The sequence below is a fragment of the Thamnophis sirtalis genome, unplaced genomic scaffold, assembly GCF_051295495.1.
Source record: "Thamnophis sirtalis isolate CommonGarterSnake01/CBP01778 unplaced genomic scaffold, rThaSir2_p1.2 scaffold_6, whole genome shotgun sequence".
NCBI lineage: Eukaryota > Metazoa > Chordata > Lepidosauria > Squamata > Natricidae > Thamnophis > Thamnophis sirtalis.
Window position 1 is genome coordinate 50,230,297 of NW_028261386.1, and position 16,493 is coordinate 50,246,789.

The 16,493-nt window shown below is 39.9% G+C and overlaps 1 protein-coding gene across 1 annotated transcript in view; it reads left to right on the forward strand.

Moving 5' to 3' along the window:
* Nucleotides 1-16,493, forward strand: part of LOC106549641 (calpain-2 catalytic subunit) — a 44,403-nt gene that overhangs the window by 21,644 nt on the left and 6,266 nt on the right. Inside the window, exons 8-16 of the mRNA XM_014067345.2 lie at nt 1,341-1,415; nt 1,943-2,103; nt 2,889-3,058; nt 4,254-4,265; nt 4,846-5,057; nt 7,764-7,800; nt 8,353-8,418; nt 8,851-8,908; nt 16,140-16,204. Coding sequence (XP_013922820.2) covers nt 1,341-1,415; nt 1,943-2,103; nt 2,889-3,058; nt 4,254-4,265; nt 4,846-5,057; nt 7,764-7,800; nt 8,353-8,418; nt 8,851-8,908; nt 16,140-16,204 — 856 coding nt within the window. The remainder of the gene's footprint in view (nt 1-1,340; nt 1,416-1,942; nt 2,104-2,888; nt 3,059-4,253; nt 4,266-4,845; nt 5,058-7,763; nt 7,801-8,352; nt 8,419-8,850; nt 8,909-16,139; nt 16,205-16,493) is intronic.

Genomic DNA, 16,493 nt, shown 5'->3' on the forward strand with positions numbered 1-16,493 from the left:
CCCTATGATAACTTCCTGTTTTTATATCTCTATTTAGCCATGGTTGTTTTTTTTCAAGCCATGGACTTATATTTTAAAATGAATTCTCATCTTCAGAAAAAAGAATTAAATATTTCCTGTTCTTTGGAAAACATGCACCTTTTTATTTTACTGCTAAATACACATCTTTTCTTTATCTTCTTTTTCTGTTTTATTTCTAGTCCTTTTCTGTATTAGTTATTATATATAGCTTTTGTATTTTTCCAGATTGTGAATAATATACTTGTAGAACTAAACTACGGACATGTGCATTTTATTGCACGCATAATATTTCAAGTTTATTTGCACTTATTTCTTGTTACTGATCTCTAAGGTTAATTTAACAAGTCAATTTTAATTATATCTTTCAAAACAAAACAAAACAAAGCTATAATGACCATTACGATCATCCATAATTGTTCCTATGATAAACATGACTGGGCATTTGTGGAGTTAATATGTCATGAAAACCCAGTCAACTATTACAGAGGGCAATTTTTAAGTAAAGTATCCTTGAATTATTTTTCGTGAAATTAATGTTCCTCATCACCAATAGCATCGAAAAATGGAAGAAAGGGATAATATTGAAAGGATGAGCCTGGCAAGTCCCTTTCTCTAATGATTTAATTTTTCATCTTCCTCTGACTGCATTGAGGACCTAAAATATTAGATAAGTCTCTCTGTGGTGGCTTATTGGGCTTTTCTAGAGATAATAAAATAAGCACCATTGCTTCTTGTAAAAATGGCTGTTATTTGAGGTATCCCTGGCCAAGGTCAGCAACAACTTGCCACAGTGAACTTGCCATAGCCAACTTGCCATGTTCAACTTGTTGTAACCAACTCACTGTGGCCAACTCACTCTGGGACAACTTGCTGTGGGACAAGAGTTACACTAATACCGAAGAAATAGTCAAATAGAATCTTTAAAGAAAGGATGCCAAAGGAGGGACAAAATAAAATGTGAATGACAAAAATTCACAATTCATTAAATTTAATTGTTGAATTGTCATGCAATAGTTGTCCCATGGCGAGTTGGACATAGCGAGTTGTCCTGCAGTGAGTTGGCCATGGTGACTTGTCTGTGGTGAATTAGCCAGGATAAGTTGACAATGGTGAGTTGTCCCATTCTGCTCTGGCCATATCTCACAGGTTGACAGAGGTGAATATGTATCTTGGGGGTAGAAGCAGACTGTGCTAGCAAATGCAAACATTATGAGATTGGATTTTCTTCAGCCAAATTGTTGAGGCTGTCCAAGATAATACAATCACTATTCATAATTCTGAGTCTAAAACTTCAAATAATGTTGGTTTCCTACATTTAGATGTCCAAACTGGAATGGTATTGATCCAAAAGTGAAAGAGAGCTTGACCAGACAGCATGAAGATGGAGAATTTTGGTATGGCTAGTGACTTCCTGGGAACTGGGAAAGAAGGACAGTATGTAATCGCCCTGTAATGCTTAAATAAGTTGTCAGATACTTTATTTCATCAAACTGTAACAGGGATACAGATGGAAATAAACATATTAAATTTTGGTCCATATCATTATATGGGGGCCATAGAGGATCAGAAGAAAATTGTTTGTATAAGAAATGTTTCATTTCTAGGTGGGAAATATCTGTCCGTTATGTTGAGGTTCTATTGCTAGAGAATAGTTCAATTTTCTTCACTCTTTTGCCCTCTAGATAACGTTGGATTTCAGCTCTTACAATTCCCAGTCAATGTGAATAGAAAAAAAAAGATGGGAATTGAAATCTGACATATCTTGAGGCGTGACGCTGTGACAAGATAACTTGTCAAGGAGGCTTGCTGTCATAGTGACCAATGATTTTTCTTGGTTTTCTTTGAAGCTGTGACAGCAGAAGGGGAGAAGCTTGTCTGAAATGGCTTTTCTAAGTATGGTATTTATGGCATTACTCCACAGGATGTCATTTAGTGATTTCCTGAGGCATTATTCTCGTCTTGAGATCTGTAATTTGACTCCAGATACTCTGGCCACTGACAAGTATAAAAAATGGAGGTTGAACTTGATAGATGGAAACTGGAGAAAAGGTTCCACGGCTGGTGGATGCCGAAATTATCCTAGTAAGTAAATTTTCAGCCTCTACATGCCTTCATATCCATGAATATATCTTATGACTATAACCATGTTGCTTGTATCTTTAAAATTTATATTGTTTTATTTGTTTCCTAGTATAATTTGATTGCTTATTAATAACCTATGACTATCACTAGATGTTGTATCTTATGATTCTTGATGAATGTATTCTATTTTATTTTTCTTTATGTACACTGAGGGCATACGCACCAAAGACAAATTCTTGATGAATGTATTCTATTTTATTTTTCTTTATGTACACTGAGAGCATACGCACCAAAGACAAATTCTTTGTGTGTCCAATCACACTTGGTCAATAAAGAATTCTATTCTATTCTATTCTATTCTATTCTATTCATATATGTTCTGTTGTATCTTCCTAATAATCTATGAATAATAGAATTGCCTAGAGGTAGTCTTTGACTTATAACAGTTGCCTAACTACTGTTTGAAATTATGACAGGCCCGGAATGGGTGCTTTATGGCCAATAAAGCCCTCCCTAATTGTGGGTAGTTTTAATATGATGTCACATATAGGCACAGATCTATCAGTTAAATTATTGGAGTTTTAATTGTTTAAAAAAAGATACCCACATCCCTCATCTGGAAGAAAATCATTCTAAAGTTTGCTTGTAGCTTTACTTTTATAAGCACTCTTAAAATGAGCACACCACTCTAAAATGTGTAGGGCTGCATCTTTCCAAGCTACAATTCCTTATGAAGATCAGTATAGCCTGGGCATAATTCGAGTGACCTCCTTTCTTTTATTCAGATACGTTTTGGACGAACCCACAATATTTGATTAAACTTGAGGAAGAAGATGAGGATCCAGATGACCCAGAAAGAGGTTGTACCTTCTTGGTTGGTTTGATTCAGAAACACCGTCGGAAGCAGAGGAAGATGGGAGAGGATATGCACACAATTGGCTTTGCAATCTATGAGGCAGGCTCTTTTTTTTCTCTGTTAAACCAAATCTTGAGATAAAGATAATGGATCACTTCTTTCTAGCTGCAGAATTGACACATTCAGGAATATCTTGTAAATGAATTGCAATGTTAAAGATTCATGCAATCCTCTCAAATGAATTATACGGCACCTCTTTTTTTACCATAAGTGTACAGTTCATTAAAACAGTTGAATGAAATAATGATTTATGCAAAGGTGTGGAACCTTTTCCATTCTAAGAGCTAGATTACTATTTGGGAAATCTCACAGGAGCTAAACAAACGAGATTGGTTGGATTTCTTTTTCTCTGAAATCTCATCTTGGGCAGAGGTGGGTTGCTCCCTATTCGGCCCGATTCGGCCAAACTGGTGGTGGTGGCGGGAGCCTCCATCCACCCGCCCAGACGCTTTTGCACATACGTAGAAACGTTGCGCGCAAGCATGCACATGAGCACGAGCGAACCGGTAGTAAACCAATTAGTAGTCCACCACTGATCTTGGGCCACTTCCTTTCATTGAGCAGGGAGAGGTATGGCTTAACTATGTCTGGCTTTTTCTGATCTCAATCTTTTAAATTTTTACCTGTGTAAAATCAATGCATGTTATGCTCCATTATATATTTGGGACTTACACCCCATCTCTTACAGTCATTTTTATTTATTTTTTTCATTTTATTTATCCTTTGCAGTCAATCATAACTCTGCTTTTTATGATGTATTTTTCAAAATTCCTAATGGATTTGTGGGCTCAAAGGATTTGAGGCCAGTAAGAAATAAATAAGTCAAAACTGTTCTAGTAAAATTTGAATTTGAATTCCTTTCTTTATTCAAACTGTATGCCTACAGATCAGTAAATAGAGCAGTTTACTGTTATTTAGTAAAAAAAAATCACAACCAATAAAAATGTCTACGTATGTTGAGTATGATTAAAATCAAAACTGTAATCAGTATTAGACCATGAGCATTCAACAATTCAGTTGAAATTAAGAATGGCAAGAAGTAATTAGTCACCATATGCTGTGTGGAAGAGTTCTGTCTGAATAGCTTTTAGAGATTGAGAGATATCTTAATTCTACAGGGTGGCTATTCCATAAGGTTAGAGCAATAGTTAAGAAGCTACTTCCTGGGAAGAATCGTTGTTCTGTGTTATTAATAAAAAGTGTATAATTTGTTTTTCTTTTTGCTCTTCCACAGGTGCCTGAACAGGTATGTGGTGTATTTTTTTTTTTGTAAAACAGAACAATTTCCAAATATTTATAGACATTATTAACTAAACATTGTATTTAAAAGGGAGTCTCCCAATATTAAAGCGATAGAATTGAATATACTGTTTTAATTGTGGAAATTTTGCTCTTCATAATCTTTTGCAAACAATTATCCATAACAGAAGTTCAAACTGGGCAAGTTGAGATCTATTGTTTTTGGCAGGGTGGGGGTAGATGTTGAGGCTTTTCATTTTTGAAAACCTGTAGATGGTTCAAAAACTATCTGTGGTAAAAGTAAGCATCAGGCATTTAAAACACCAATTTTGGTTTGCAGTGCACTTGTGGGAGTCTGTAAATTTACAGCCCTTGTGGTTCCTCCCACACAGCCATCCAGACTGCTATCTTGGTTTTTGAATTTTGGTAGATGTAGATATTCTGGAGAACCCTCCTGTCATGCAAATTAACAGAATGTAGCTTCATCTTCTGATGTGATAATGTTATATTGTTCTACTAAGTTATCTGAGTAGGATTCTGGTGGTTTAAGAATAATAATTTCCATTTTATCCTTTCCTTTCATGAAGCTTTCTGCCCAAAAGAAGGTCCATCTGAGCAAAAACTACTTTCTCACAAACCGAGCAAGGGAACGATCCAATACATTTATCAATCTTCGGGAGGTGTTAAATCGATTCAAGCTTCCCCCAGGAGAGTATATTATTGTGCCATCCACCTTTGAACCCAACAAGAACGGGGACTTCTGCCTCAGGGTTTTTTCTGAAAAAAAAGCTGAATCACAGTACGTCATACATTTACTAATCCACTTTCTCTGTCTTTTATATCGATGGAATCCATGAATATGAAAATATTACTGTAACACGCTCTACATGGGGCTGCCCTTGAAAAGTGTTCGAAGACTTCAGTTAGTCCAGAACACAGCCGCGCGAGCGATTGTGGCTGCACCCAGGTACACCCACATCACACCTATCCTCCGCGAGCTGCACTGGCTACCCATTAGTCTCCGGACCCACTTCAAGGTGCTGGTCGTCACCTATAAAGCCCTACATGGCATCGGACCTGGGTACCTGAGAGACCGCCTCCTGCCGATTACCTCCCATAGACCGATTAGATCTCACAGGTTAGGTCTCCTCCGGATTCCATCTGCCAGCCAATGTCGGCTGGCGACTTCCTGAGGGAGAGCCTTCTCTGTTGCAGCTCCAGCCCTTTGGAACGACCTCCCTGTGGAGATCCAGACCCTTACTACCCTCCCAGCCTTCCGCAAAGCCACCAAGTCCTGGCTGCTCCAGCAGGTGGGGGGGCTTGTGAAATATCCAGCCCCACGGTAACTGTGAATGTTGCATATTTTAAAGTGTTGTTTTGTTTATTTATCCCCTTCCCATGTTTATTGTAAGCCGCCCGGAGTCCTTCGGGAGTGGGCGGCATACAAGATCAATAAACTCAAACTCAAACTCAAACTTAGAAATAAGAAAACAGGCCAGAGATATTGAAATCCATAGCTGAAGATCTATAGGGAAAGCTAAAAGGAAAGAGAATTATTTTTGAGGCCAGTGTCAGAAATGAGCCATAACAATGAACCTATATTTAACTTTAGTTCTGTAGGGCTCATACTTTTTATACTTTCTTATAATATCTGTTTTTATATTGGTTGTGAATTGGAAACTAGGGGGAATATCAGCAGAGATCTCAAATCTAAAACAATGATGAAGATTGCTGATGAAGATGAGAAAAACAAAATTTTAAAAAATTGAACCAAGATCCACTATATCTTTGAACCAAGATCCACTATATCTATATCCTCTGCCTTTCTTCCCATTGAAATATATATTTTTAAATGCTAAACATTATTTTATCCTTTCCCTTCATGAAAATCCCTGATAAATAAGAATGATATCACAAATAAAATCCCCTAAGATTAATTAAAGGCCTGTTAAGAGACAAAGCAATTCATCCACAACAGGGTTGGGTTTCCGCTGGCACTACTGCCGGTTCCCTCATGTGCACATGTTGCATGCTTGATGCGCACTGCATGCACATGCACAGTGCAATTAAAATTGGTTTGCGCATGTGCAGAACTGAAAAATAAGATGGCGGCACCAATGGCAAAACCTGGGGAACTGGTTTGGGGGTATGGCAGGCCTGGGTTGCTGCTAGTTCCAGCAACCCAGATTGCCAAACCATTACCGGTTCGACTGAACCATTAGGAACCCACCGGTGATCCATAAGCAACATTGAGTACATCTATATTCAATATAACAGGCATGAAATACTCAAGAATGCCTAGATATAAAAACTGGTGCCAAAATGCCAATGAAATGGGTGCTTGATGCATTTCGGGAAGGAAGGTATTCCAAAATTAGAAAATACACCACCTTCTGCTAGCATTTATTTCTTTTATAACAAGAAATGTTGGACTGCCTTTCCTATTTTTAATAATATTTTAATAATAATATTATTATTTTAATAATAATAATAATAATAAACCTGGATCTCCATCAATATTCACAATCCTGTCAGCAGCCAAATCACATGTTTTGCCTAATTTTATTTAATCTTATATTTTGCATATTTTTTCACATTTTAGTATGTTTTATTTATTTTTTTAGATTCAAAAATATAGAAGCTACCGTACTTGAGACAAAATATTAGCATTGAGTTTGATCTGTATTCCAGTAATGTAATTGGCCTCACAGAGATCCTAGAAGTAGTCAAATATGGCAGGGCTATAATTCGGTGATGCATTTGCTCAGGTCTACTTCCTCTGAAAAAAGGCAAAGGTGGTAGAAAGCATCCTGGGAAGCTAGGGAGGAAATAGGAAGGTAGAACTTGGCATCCAACATTTGAGGGCATCTCTAAAATATATTTTCAAAATTTCAAATATATTAGCCAGTCTCACTAGTTCAACTTCTGGGAGTTGGTGTGCTGATATTTGAGAGCATCTCTCAAATATACTTTCAAAATTCCAAATATATCCATCACCCAAAATTTAGGGACACCCTTCCTCAAAGAGTGTTATGTTAGCCTTTTGAAGTAGACCAAGCCAAGAAACAGTCCATAAATTTGACTGGGGTGCAAAATGGAGTCTTGAAGTTCTGACTGTTCCACTGAATTTATTTCTAGTGCTTCTTGTTTTTGTAATCATTTCTGTACACTGTAGATTCTGTAAGGTCATCTGTATACAAATGCTTGTGTCCACTGAAAGCCACAAATCATATGGCTGTGTATAAGAATATTTATTCATTTCTTACTCTATTTTGACATCTTTTTTTAAAAAAAAAATATTGTTTTAGTATTTTTCTGTGTGATTGTCCAGATAACCAAAAATGGTAATGTTGCAAGTATGTGCCTTTTCTGTGGATAGTTCTAAAAATACTTTTCCACAGGTGGCTCAGTGTATTCATAGCTTCACCCTGCCCCAGTTGTGTTCCTCTTCCTATCTGAAAGTCAATCATCTTTTTTGTGTTAACTCATCTATGTTTATTTGTAGAGTTGTTGATGATGAAATTGAGGCCAATATTGAAGAGGTATGTTAGCTAATATGAATATTTGTTTTGACTGCAGTCGGGCTGCATAAGCCAGGATTCCCAGTTGGTCATACTGGTTGGGAATTCTGAGAGTTGTCTTATATCTCTTGTCTTATCTACTTACTGTATATCTGAGTATATTTGGTATATCAGTATATCAGGTGGGATGGGCACCTTTGTGAACATTTCATGTTTAAGTTTGTGGTACCTCTGAACATTGGTCAAACTGCAGATACACTTTCTGATAGAGTAGCCAGATGTTGATTGATTCAGAAAAACATTTGATTCGCGGGGAGGAAGACCAAGTAAGACTCCACATTAGTCTCTGGCTTATAAAAGTTAATTCTGCAGTATTACACTGCAAAAGATGACTTATAAAACTTTAAGTCTTCAAAAAGACATAGAAACAGCAATGTTAAAGGATAGAGGCAAAACAAAAGATATGCTAAATACATTTAAGGCACATTTTCTTCTTTATGAAATAGCAACTTCAATAAGCAGCAGCTTTTAAATTTTTCTTTCACTTTCCTTGGCAATTATTTTCTTTCCTAGAAAGAACTCACTGAAGATGAAATTGAACCCAATTTTAAGAAATTATTTAAACAATTAGCTGGAGAGGTGAGTAAATGAATGTTCCATGGGGAAAAATACACAGTTCTCTGGGCCATCTACCATGTTTCACCGAAAATAAGACAGAGTCTTATTTTCTTTTGACCTCCGAAATAAGTGCTTGGCCTTTTTGGGGGGAGACCTTATTATTTTTGAGGTTTAGAAGACAGCGAGCATGGTCACCTCATGGCTGCTGCTGTGTTGCTATATTTTTGGTGTAGGATTATTTTCATGGAAGAGCTTATTTTAGTGCATGCGCTCAAAAGGCCGATTGGGCTTATTATCCGGGGAGGTCTTATTTTCAGGGAAACAGGGTATGGCTGAAGTAAGATTCTAAAATACCACTGAAGAATACGACTTGATAAAAATAATTTAATTAGTTTCAGAAGCAATATTTAGCATACATGTTCTTAATGCTATTTTTATCTCATCTTTTACCAGGATGCTGAGATCTCAGCCTTTGAACTGTGTAATATTCTGAAAAAAATCTTAGCAAAACGTAAGTATTTCCTTCTTCTCTTTCTTGCTTTAGCCTTGCCTGCCTGAGTGCTCTCCGCAGAGTCTGTGCTATAGTTTCCATTATCCCCTGTATTATTGGACTGAAACCCCAGAATTCATCTGGGGGATGAATAAGCTGGAGAAAAATTAGTTTGAAAACATGCTGTCAGTGGTCATGAAACCAGCTTCACCTTAGATGCTTAAGAGCAAAGAAGATCCAGAGCATCCCAAGATGTGAAATGTGGGCCTGATTAAATATCCAATTCCTCTGCTCTTGGATCAATTCTGTGAGAGAAAAAATAACTCAATTTTCAGGATATTTTATCTTCATAGGAAGCCAGCTAAATAAATTGGACAGGCAATGCATGGTTTTCCCAGTAGTAATGTATGGCTGTGAGAGCTGGACCATAAGGAAGGCTAAGTGACGAATAATTGATGCTTTCAAATTGTGGTGTTGGAGAGGACACTTGCAAGGAGATCAAATAATCAGTCAATCTTAAGGAAATCAACCTTGACTGTTCTCTGGAAGGACAGTTACTGAAGCTGAAGCTCAAATACTTTAGCCATCAAATGAGAAAAGAGGACTTATTGGAAAAGACCCTGATGTCGGGAAATATTGAAGGCAAAAAGAGAAGGGGATGAGATGGTTAGATAGTGTCATCTATCTAAATAGGAGGGAGACGGGGGACTCCCTACAGGGTAAGGCTGAGGAGTATGTCCAGTTCTTGGCGGACAAAGTTGCCCGGTTTCGAGCGGACCTGGACTCCACCCCAGTAGATCCAGCCGAGACACAAGGAGAAGACTTGGCAAACCATCTCTGGGTTGAGTTTCAGGAAGTTGCCTCTGGGGATGTGGACAAGGCTATGCGAGCTGTGAGCGCCTCCACCTGCGTACTGGACCCGTGTCCCTCCTGGCTGGTTGCCAACAGCAGTGAGGTGACACGAGGCTGGATCCAGGCGGTTGTTACCGCCTCTCTTCGGGAGGGGTACTTCCCCACCGCGCTTAAGACAGCGGTGGTAAGACCCCTCCTGAAGAAACCGTCCTTGGATCCAGCTGTTCTTAATAACTATCGTCCAGTCTCCAACCTTCCCTTTGTAGGGAAGGTTGTTAAGAAGGTGGTGGCTCTCCAGCTTCAGCGTACCTTGGAGGAAGCTAACTATCTTGACCCCTTCCAGTCTGGCTTCAGACCCGGTTACAGCCACTGTTCCCTCTAAGGTGCGCGGCCGCGCGGCCGCACACATGGCAAGAAACCCCCGCGCAGAGGTTTCTAACTGCCGCGCAGAGGTTTCTTTCAAAGCAAACGTGGGGAAGTCCTTTGCAGGCGGCTAGAACTGCCCGCCCGCAAAGGACCTCCCCAAACTTGTTTCAGCGGCAGCCTGGGCGGCAGCGTCATACAAGCTGTGGAAGGAGGGGGAGGAGGAGGGAACCAAAGAGAGGCTTTTACCGAGTCTGCGCCCCACAGCCAGGACCGTCCTGGCGCCTCAAGCCGCGTTTCTTCCTGCAAAGCCCTTCTGGCGTCAAACGGAACTCTCGGGTTGCCCGAAGGGCTTTGCAGGAAGAAACGCGGCTTGAGGCGCCAGGACGGTCCTGGCTGTGGGGCGCAGACCCGGTAAAAGCCTCTCTTTGGTTCCCTCCTCCTCCCCCTCCTCCTCCTCCTCCTCCTTCTTTCTGGAGCCCCTTCCTCAAAGATTTGGTACCAAAGCAATGGCGGTGAGGAAGTTGTGTCTTTTGGATTTTGCACTGTTGTCTTTTCAATGGTTCTCAGACTGGTTGAACCTTTAGCAGCTGGGGTGATATTCTTTACTGTTAAGGTTACAATTGGATGTGTTGGACAAATCTTAAAAGATGAAACTTTTATTAAAACGTTTGACTTAACTAAAAACGTCTTCCTTTTTCTTCTTCTTCTTAAATATGATTTATTTATTTATTTTTACTTCAGAAGTTTGATGACCGTTGTACAAACTAATCCAACCTAAATGTAGAGGAGGAGAAGAAGGGGGGGGGGTTAAAAAGAGCAGAGGAAAAAGAAAAGAAAGCATGAAGAAACATAAAGAAAGGGATGGGAGGGAGGGAAGGAAGGCACTTTATGTTGAAACAGAAAATATTATATAAGGAAGAAAATTGAAATAACTTAGGAAGGAAGGAAGGAAGGAAGGAAGGAAGGAAGGAAGGAAGGAAGGAAGGAAGGAAGGAAGGAAGGAAGGAAGGAAGGAAGGAATTGCACTTAATATTGAAGGAAAAGAGAATGAAGGAAAAATTATTGGAAGGATTGAAAGAAGGAAGGAGGAACAAAGAATTACACTTAATATTGAAATGGAAAAGAAAATATAATGAATGAAAGAAGAAGTATAGGAAGGGAAGGAAGGAAGGAAGGAAGGAAGGAAGGAAGGAAGGAAGGAAGGAAGGAAGAAAGAAAGAAAGAAAGAAAGAAAGAAAGAAAGAAAGAAACAAAGACTGTTGAAACAGAAAAGATAATATAAGGAAGAAAATGGAAAGACGTATAGGAAGGAAGGAAGGAAAAAAGGAAGACAATGTTGAAATGGAAAAGAATATAAGGAAGAAAATGGAAAAAAGTATAGGAAGAAAGGAAGAAATGTACTTAATATTGAAACAGACAAGGGAATGAAGGAAAAAATATTGGAAGGATTGAAAGAAGGAAGAAAGAATGGAAGGAACAAAGACAATGTTGAAATGGAAAAGAATATAAGGAAAAAAATGGAAAAATGTTAGGAAGGAAGAATTACACTTAATATTGAAACAATTGAATATAATGAAGGAAAAGGAAACAGGAATAAGGGAGGGACGGAGGACTTCAGCTCCCAGAATTTCCCTGGCTGAAGAATTCTGGGAACTGAAGTCCACCCCTCGTAAAGTGATCAAGGCTGGGAAAAGAATCCACACTAGTAGGGACAATGCAAGCTATGCTTCACCCCGTCAGTCCATCTTAGCGTGCAAGAAAGACATCAGACAACGCCATAGTTGCTATGGTAGCATTTGGCTATGCGCAGCGATGCTCTCCTGGTCTTTATGGGTGGGAGGGGGGCAGTTGAGCTATGATGCTAATCCCCTCGTGGGAACACAGAGGGTGGGAGAAGAGAACCAAAGAACTTCAAACTCCAAGGTTCTGGAGTGGAGAATAAGGGGATCAACTTTGTCTAAATGATATTGACATATAAAGAACGGTTGTAGGAACTGGGTATGTCCAGTTTGATGAAAAGAAGGACTAGGGGAGACATGATAGCAGTCTTCCAATATCTCAGGGATTGCTCCAAAGAAGAGGGAGTCAAGCTATTCTCCAAGGCACCTGAAGGCTGGACAAGAAGCAATGGATGGAAACTAATCAAGGAGAGAAGCAACCTAGAACTAAGGATAAATTTCCTGACAGTGAGAACAATTAACCAATGGACCAACTTGCCTCCAGAAGTTGGGAATGCTCCAACACTGGAAGTTTTAAAGAAGATTTTGGATAACCGTTTGTCTTAAGTAGTGTAGGGTTTCCTGCCTAGGCAGGGGGTTGGACTAGAAGACCTCCAAAGTCCCTTCTGTCATTCTATTCTACGATTAGGGGACTGGAGGCTAAAACATATGAAGAATGGTTGCAAGAACTGGGTATAATGAAAAGAAGGAATTGGGGAGACATGATAGCAGTCTTCCAATATCTCAGGGGTTGCCACAAAAAAGAGGGAGTCAAGCTATTCTCCAAAGCACCTGAGGGCAGGACAAGAAGCAATGGGTGGAAACTAATCAAGGAGAGAAGAAACTTAGAACTAAGGAGAAAATTCCTAACAGTTAAAACAATTAACGGAACAGCTTGCCTCCAGAAGTTGTGAATGCCCCAACACTGGAAGTCTTTAAGAAGATGTGGGATAGCCATTTATCTTAAGTGGTGTAGGGTTTCCTGCCTAAGCAGGGAGTTGGACTAGAAGACCTCCAAGGTCCCTTCCAATTCTATTTCTATTGTATTCTCTATATTCTATTCTTTCTCTATTCTATTCTAATCTCTTCTGAACTAAATGTTTATCTAGAACTCAAATAAATAGCTGCTTTTTGGTTTTATTTTTTTTAATATTTATCAGTCTCTCTTTTATTCCATACTTCTGGTTGAAAGACTATTCTATGTCATGCTAAACAAATGCATAGTCTAGTGGCGGCGGGAGCTCGCTGGCATCTTCAGCAGCAGCCCTGCCTCCTGTGAAAAAACCGAAGATGGAGCAGATCCACGCAGATGACGTTGCTGCAACATGACTGGAGGAGGAATTCTGGGAGTTGAAGTCCACAAGGCTTAAAGCTGTCAGGTTTGAAGACCCCTGGGGTTTTTTTCCTAAAGGGTTAGGGGTGCGAGGGTCTTGTAACTTGACAGCTTTAAGACTTGCACGCTTCAATGCCAGAGTTTCTGAGCCAACATTTTGGTTGCTAAGCAGGAGCGTTGTTAAGTGATACTGATATTATATAACACTTTTAATTAAGCGGGTACCTTGAATAAACATAACTTTGAGTTTCAAATAATACTGATTTCGTTGTTGTCTTAGGTGACATCTGTGAAAAAAATTCAGGTGCTCAGGCATGAAAATGTGCCGCTCAAACACTATACATTTCCGCTCACACTGAAAAAAAATTAGAGGGAACATTGGTTACAGCACAGAAACCGCTTTGGTCGCATTGACCGATGATCTCTGGAGAGCTAGGGATGGAGGCCATGCTTCCATCCTAGTTCTCCTGGACCTCTCAGCGGCTTTCGATACCATCGACCATGGTATCCTTCTGCGACGACTGCGGGAGATAGGGGTGGGCGGCACTGTTTTGCAGTGGTTCTCCTCCTATCTCTCGGACAGGTCGCAGTCGGTGTTGGTGGGGGGGCAGAGATCGTCCCTGAGGCCCCTAACTTATGGGGTGCCGCAGGGGTCGGTCCTATCCCCCCTACTATTTAACATTTACATGAAACCGCTGGGCGAGATCATCCGGAGGCACGGGATAAAATACCACCAATATGTGGACGATACACAGTTGTATCTGTCCGCCCCGTGCCAACTCAATGAAGCGGTGGACGTGATGAACCGGGGTCTAGAGGCCGTTAAAGACTGGATGAGAGCAAACAAGCTGATACTCAACCCAGACAAGACCGAGTGGCTGTTGTGTTTTCCTCCCAAAAATTTGACCAACATACCATCACTCAGGCTGGGGGGACAAAACTTACACCCCTCAGAAAGGGCCCGCAACTTGGGAGTCCTCCTGGACCCACAGCTGACTTTTGACCACCATCTCTCAGCTGTGACCAGGGGGGCATTTGCCCAGGTTCGCCTGGTGCACCAGTTGCGGCCCTACCTGAATCGGGAGGCCCTCACAACAGTCACTCGAGCCCTTGTGATCTCCAGGCTGGAATACTGTAATGTGCTCTACATGGGGCTGCCCTTGAAGAGCATCCGGAGACTTCAGCTAGTCCAGAATGCGGCCGCGCGAGTGATCGTGGGCGCACCACGGTTTGCCCACATAACACCGATCCTCCGTGAGCTGCACTGGCTACCTGTCGATCTCCGGGTGCACTTCAAGGTCCTACTCACCACCTATAAAGCGCTCCATGGTAGTGGATCTGGCTATTTGAGAGACCGCCTTCTGCCAATTACCTCCCTGCGTCCCATCAGATCGCATAGAGTTGGCCTCCTCCGTATTCCATCCGCCAGTCAGTGCCGACTGGCGACTACCCGGAGGAGAGCCTTCTCTGTTGCGGCTCCGACACTATGGAACAATCTCCCCGTGGAGATTCGTACCCTCACCACCGTCCAGGCCTTCCGCACAGCCCTCAAGAACTGGCTAGCCCGTCAGGTCTGGGGCTAAGCCTATTTTCGCCCCTCCCGAATGTTGAGTGAATGTTGAGTTTTATTGTTTAATTTATTTTTGTTCACATTTCTTTTTGCACTGTCCTACACTCCCTTTCCTTTGTGATTGTAAGCCGCCCTGAGTCCCCTCAGGGAAAAGGGCGGCCTATAAATGCTCAATAAATAAAAAAAAAAATCAAATAAAAAAAAATCATCAGCACAGTGGACATAAATTCAGATTCAGGGAGACATTGGAGGACCTGGTGTGCTATGGTCCATAAGGACACTAAAAGTCGGACACAACTTGGCTACTGAACAACAGAGCTGGTTGGTTCCTTCTGCATATTTATTTGTATCTTTCTTAAAGCCCTAAGGCATTTCCAAAGTTCTGCATGTCCATAGGATTTGATTCAATGAATCAAAGCATTTACTTCTTTTTCACTTTGATTTTAATACTGGATGATTGTCAAACTTACCGTTATTTGAACCTCATATGTCTGAATGTTCTTTGTACAGCTTCACACAGATGTAATTATAGCTGAGCCTGCCCTTTTTGCTGAGCATGTTACTTTTTTGGCTAATCATCATAGTTGTAAGGAGTGAATATCAGAAATGAGACTTCTTAGGTTTATCATATCTAAGAAGCAAACATCTGGATTAAATGCAAGAGTAGAGTGAAAGATATCTCTATTTTTTGCTGCCATCTTGCCATTGTCCTTTTTTTGCAGCACAGATAATAGTAGACTTTAGAATTTCTCAGTCACGTTACTGATTGTGAAATGCGCCTTACAAAAAGATCATCTGACACTTTATTGTTGTTTGATTATATGCAAAAGTTCTTTTTTCAGGCATTTTAAGTGATATTGTTAATACATTCTCTTCTCTTGGTGTGGCAACTTTATTAATTTTTTTCTTTGCCCTTAATTGAATTGTATATTCAAATATTACAAGCCACCTTTCTAAAATCAAAGCCTTCAGAGGTAATAAAGCAACTATTAAAATGCTCCAGTAGTGAAATATTGTAAGAAAAGATAATAATTCATAAAAGCTTTAAAATCTCATTAAAATATAATTTGGCCAGTTTGAAAACAAAACACCACATGTAGACAAAAGCAACATAGTTAATAAAGCACAGCCATTAAACTTTATGAAAGAAAACCTTTTAAAATTTTGCAAGCAAAGAAGATGACTTTGGGCTTGAAAAAGCCTTATTCTTTAATGAATGTTAATTTATTATTGCAATAAAAGACTAATAGAACCTGCAGCATGGGCAAGAGAAGGAAGTTATCAGTGCTTAAAATTAGCTTTTTAAAGAAATGAAATAGAACTAGATGACTAGAATAATTGCAGGACCAGCAAAAGATTTTAAAGTCTTAGGACGATTTCTATGTGTAACACATTTGCTGTTTTTCTTTGCAGGTCAAGATATTAAATCTGACGGCTTTAGTATTGAAACTTGCAAAATCATGGTTGATCTATTAGATGTATCCTTCAGTGTATGTTGTACATTTTCTGTTTGAGGCGCTAGTAGGGAAAAGTAGGGGCAGCAAAATTATGGATGGTCATTAAAGTAGTATGATGAAGATCAACCTGGTAAGAGAATGGTCAAGAGTTTATCGTATGCTTTTTCAGTGTCCTGGTTAATGAAATCCTTCTCATAGTTAAAGTCTTCTGTATTTAATAGTTGTATGCTGCATCTCATCCCTTGGGTAAATGGATAGGAACATGCCAATCATAGCTGTTTTATTTTACCAGATAGTGTTTGTCTGAAAA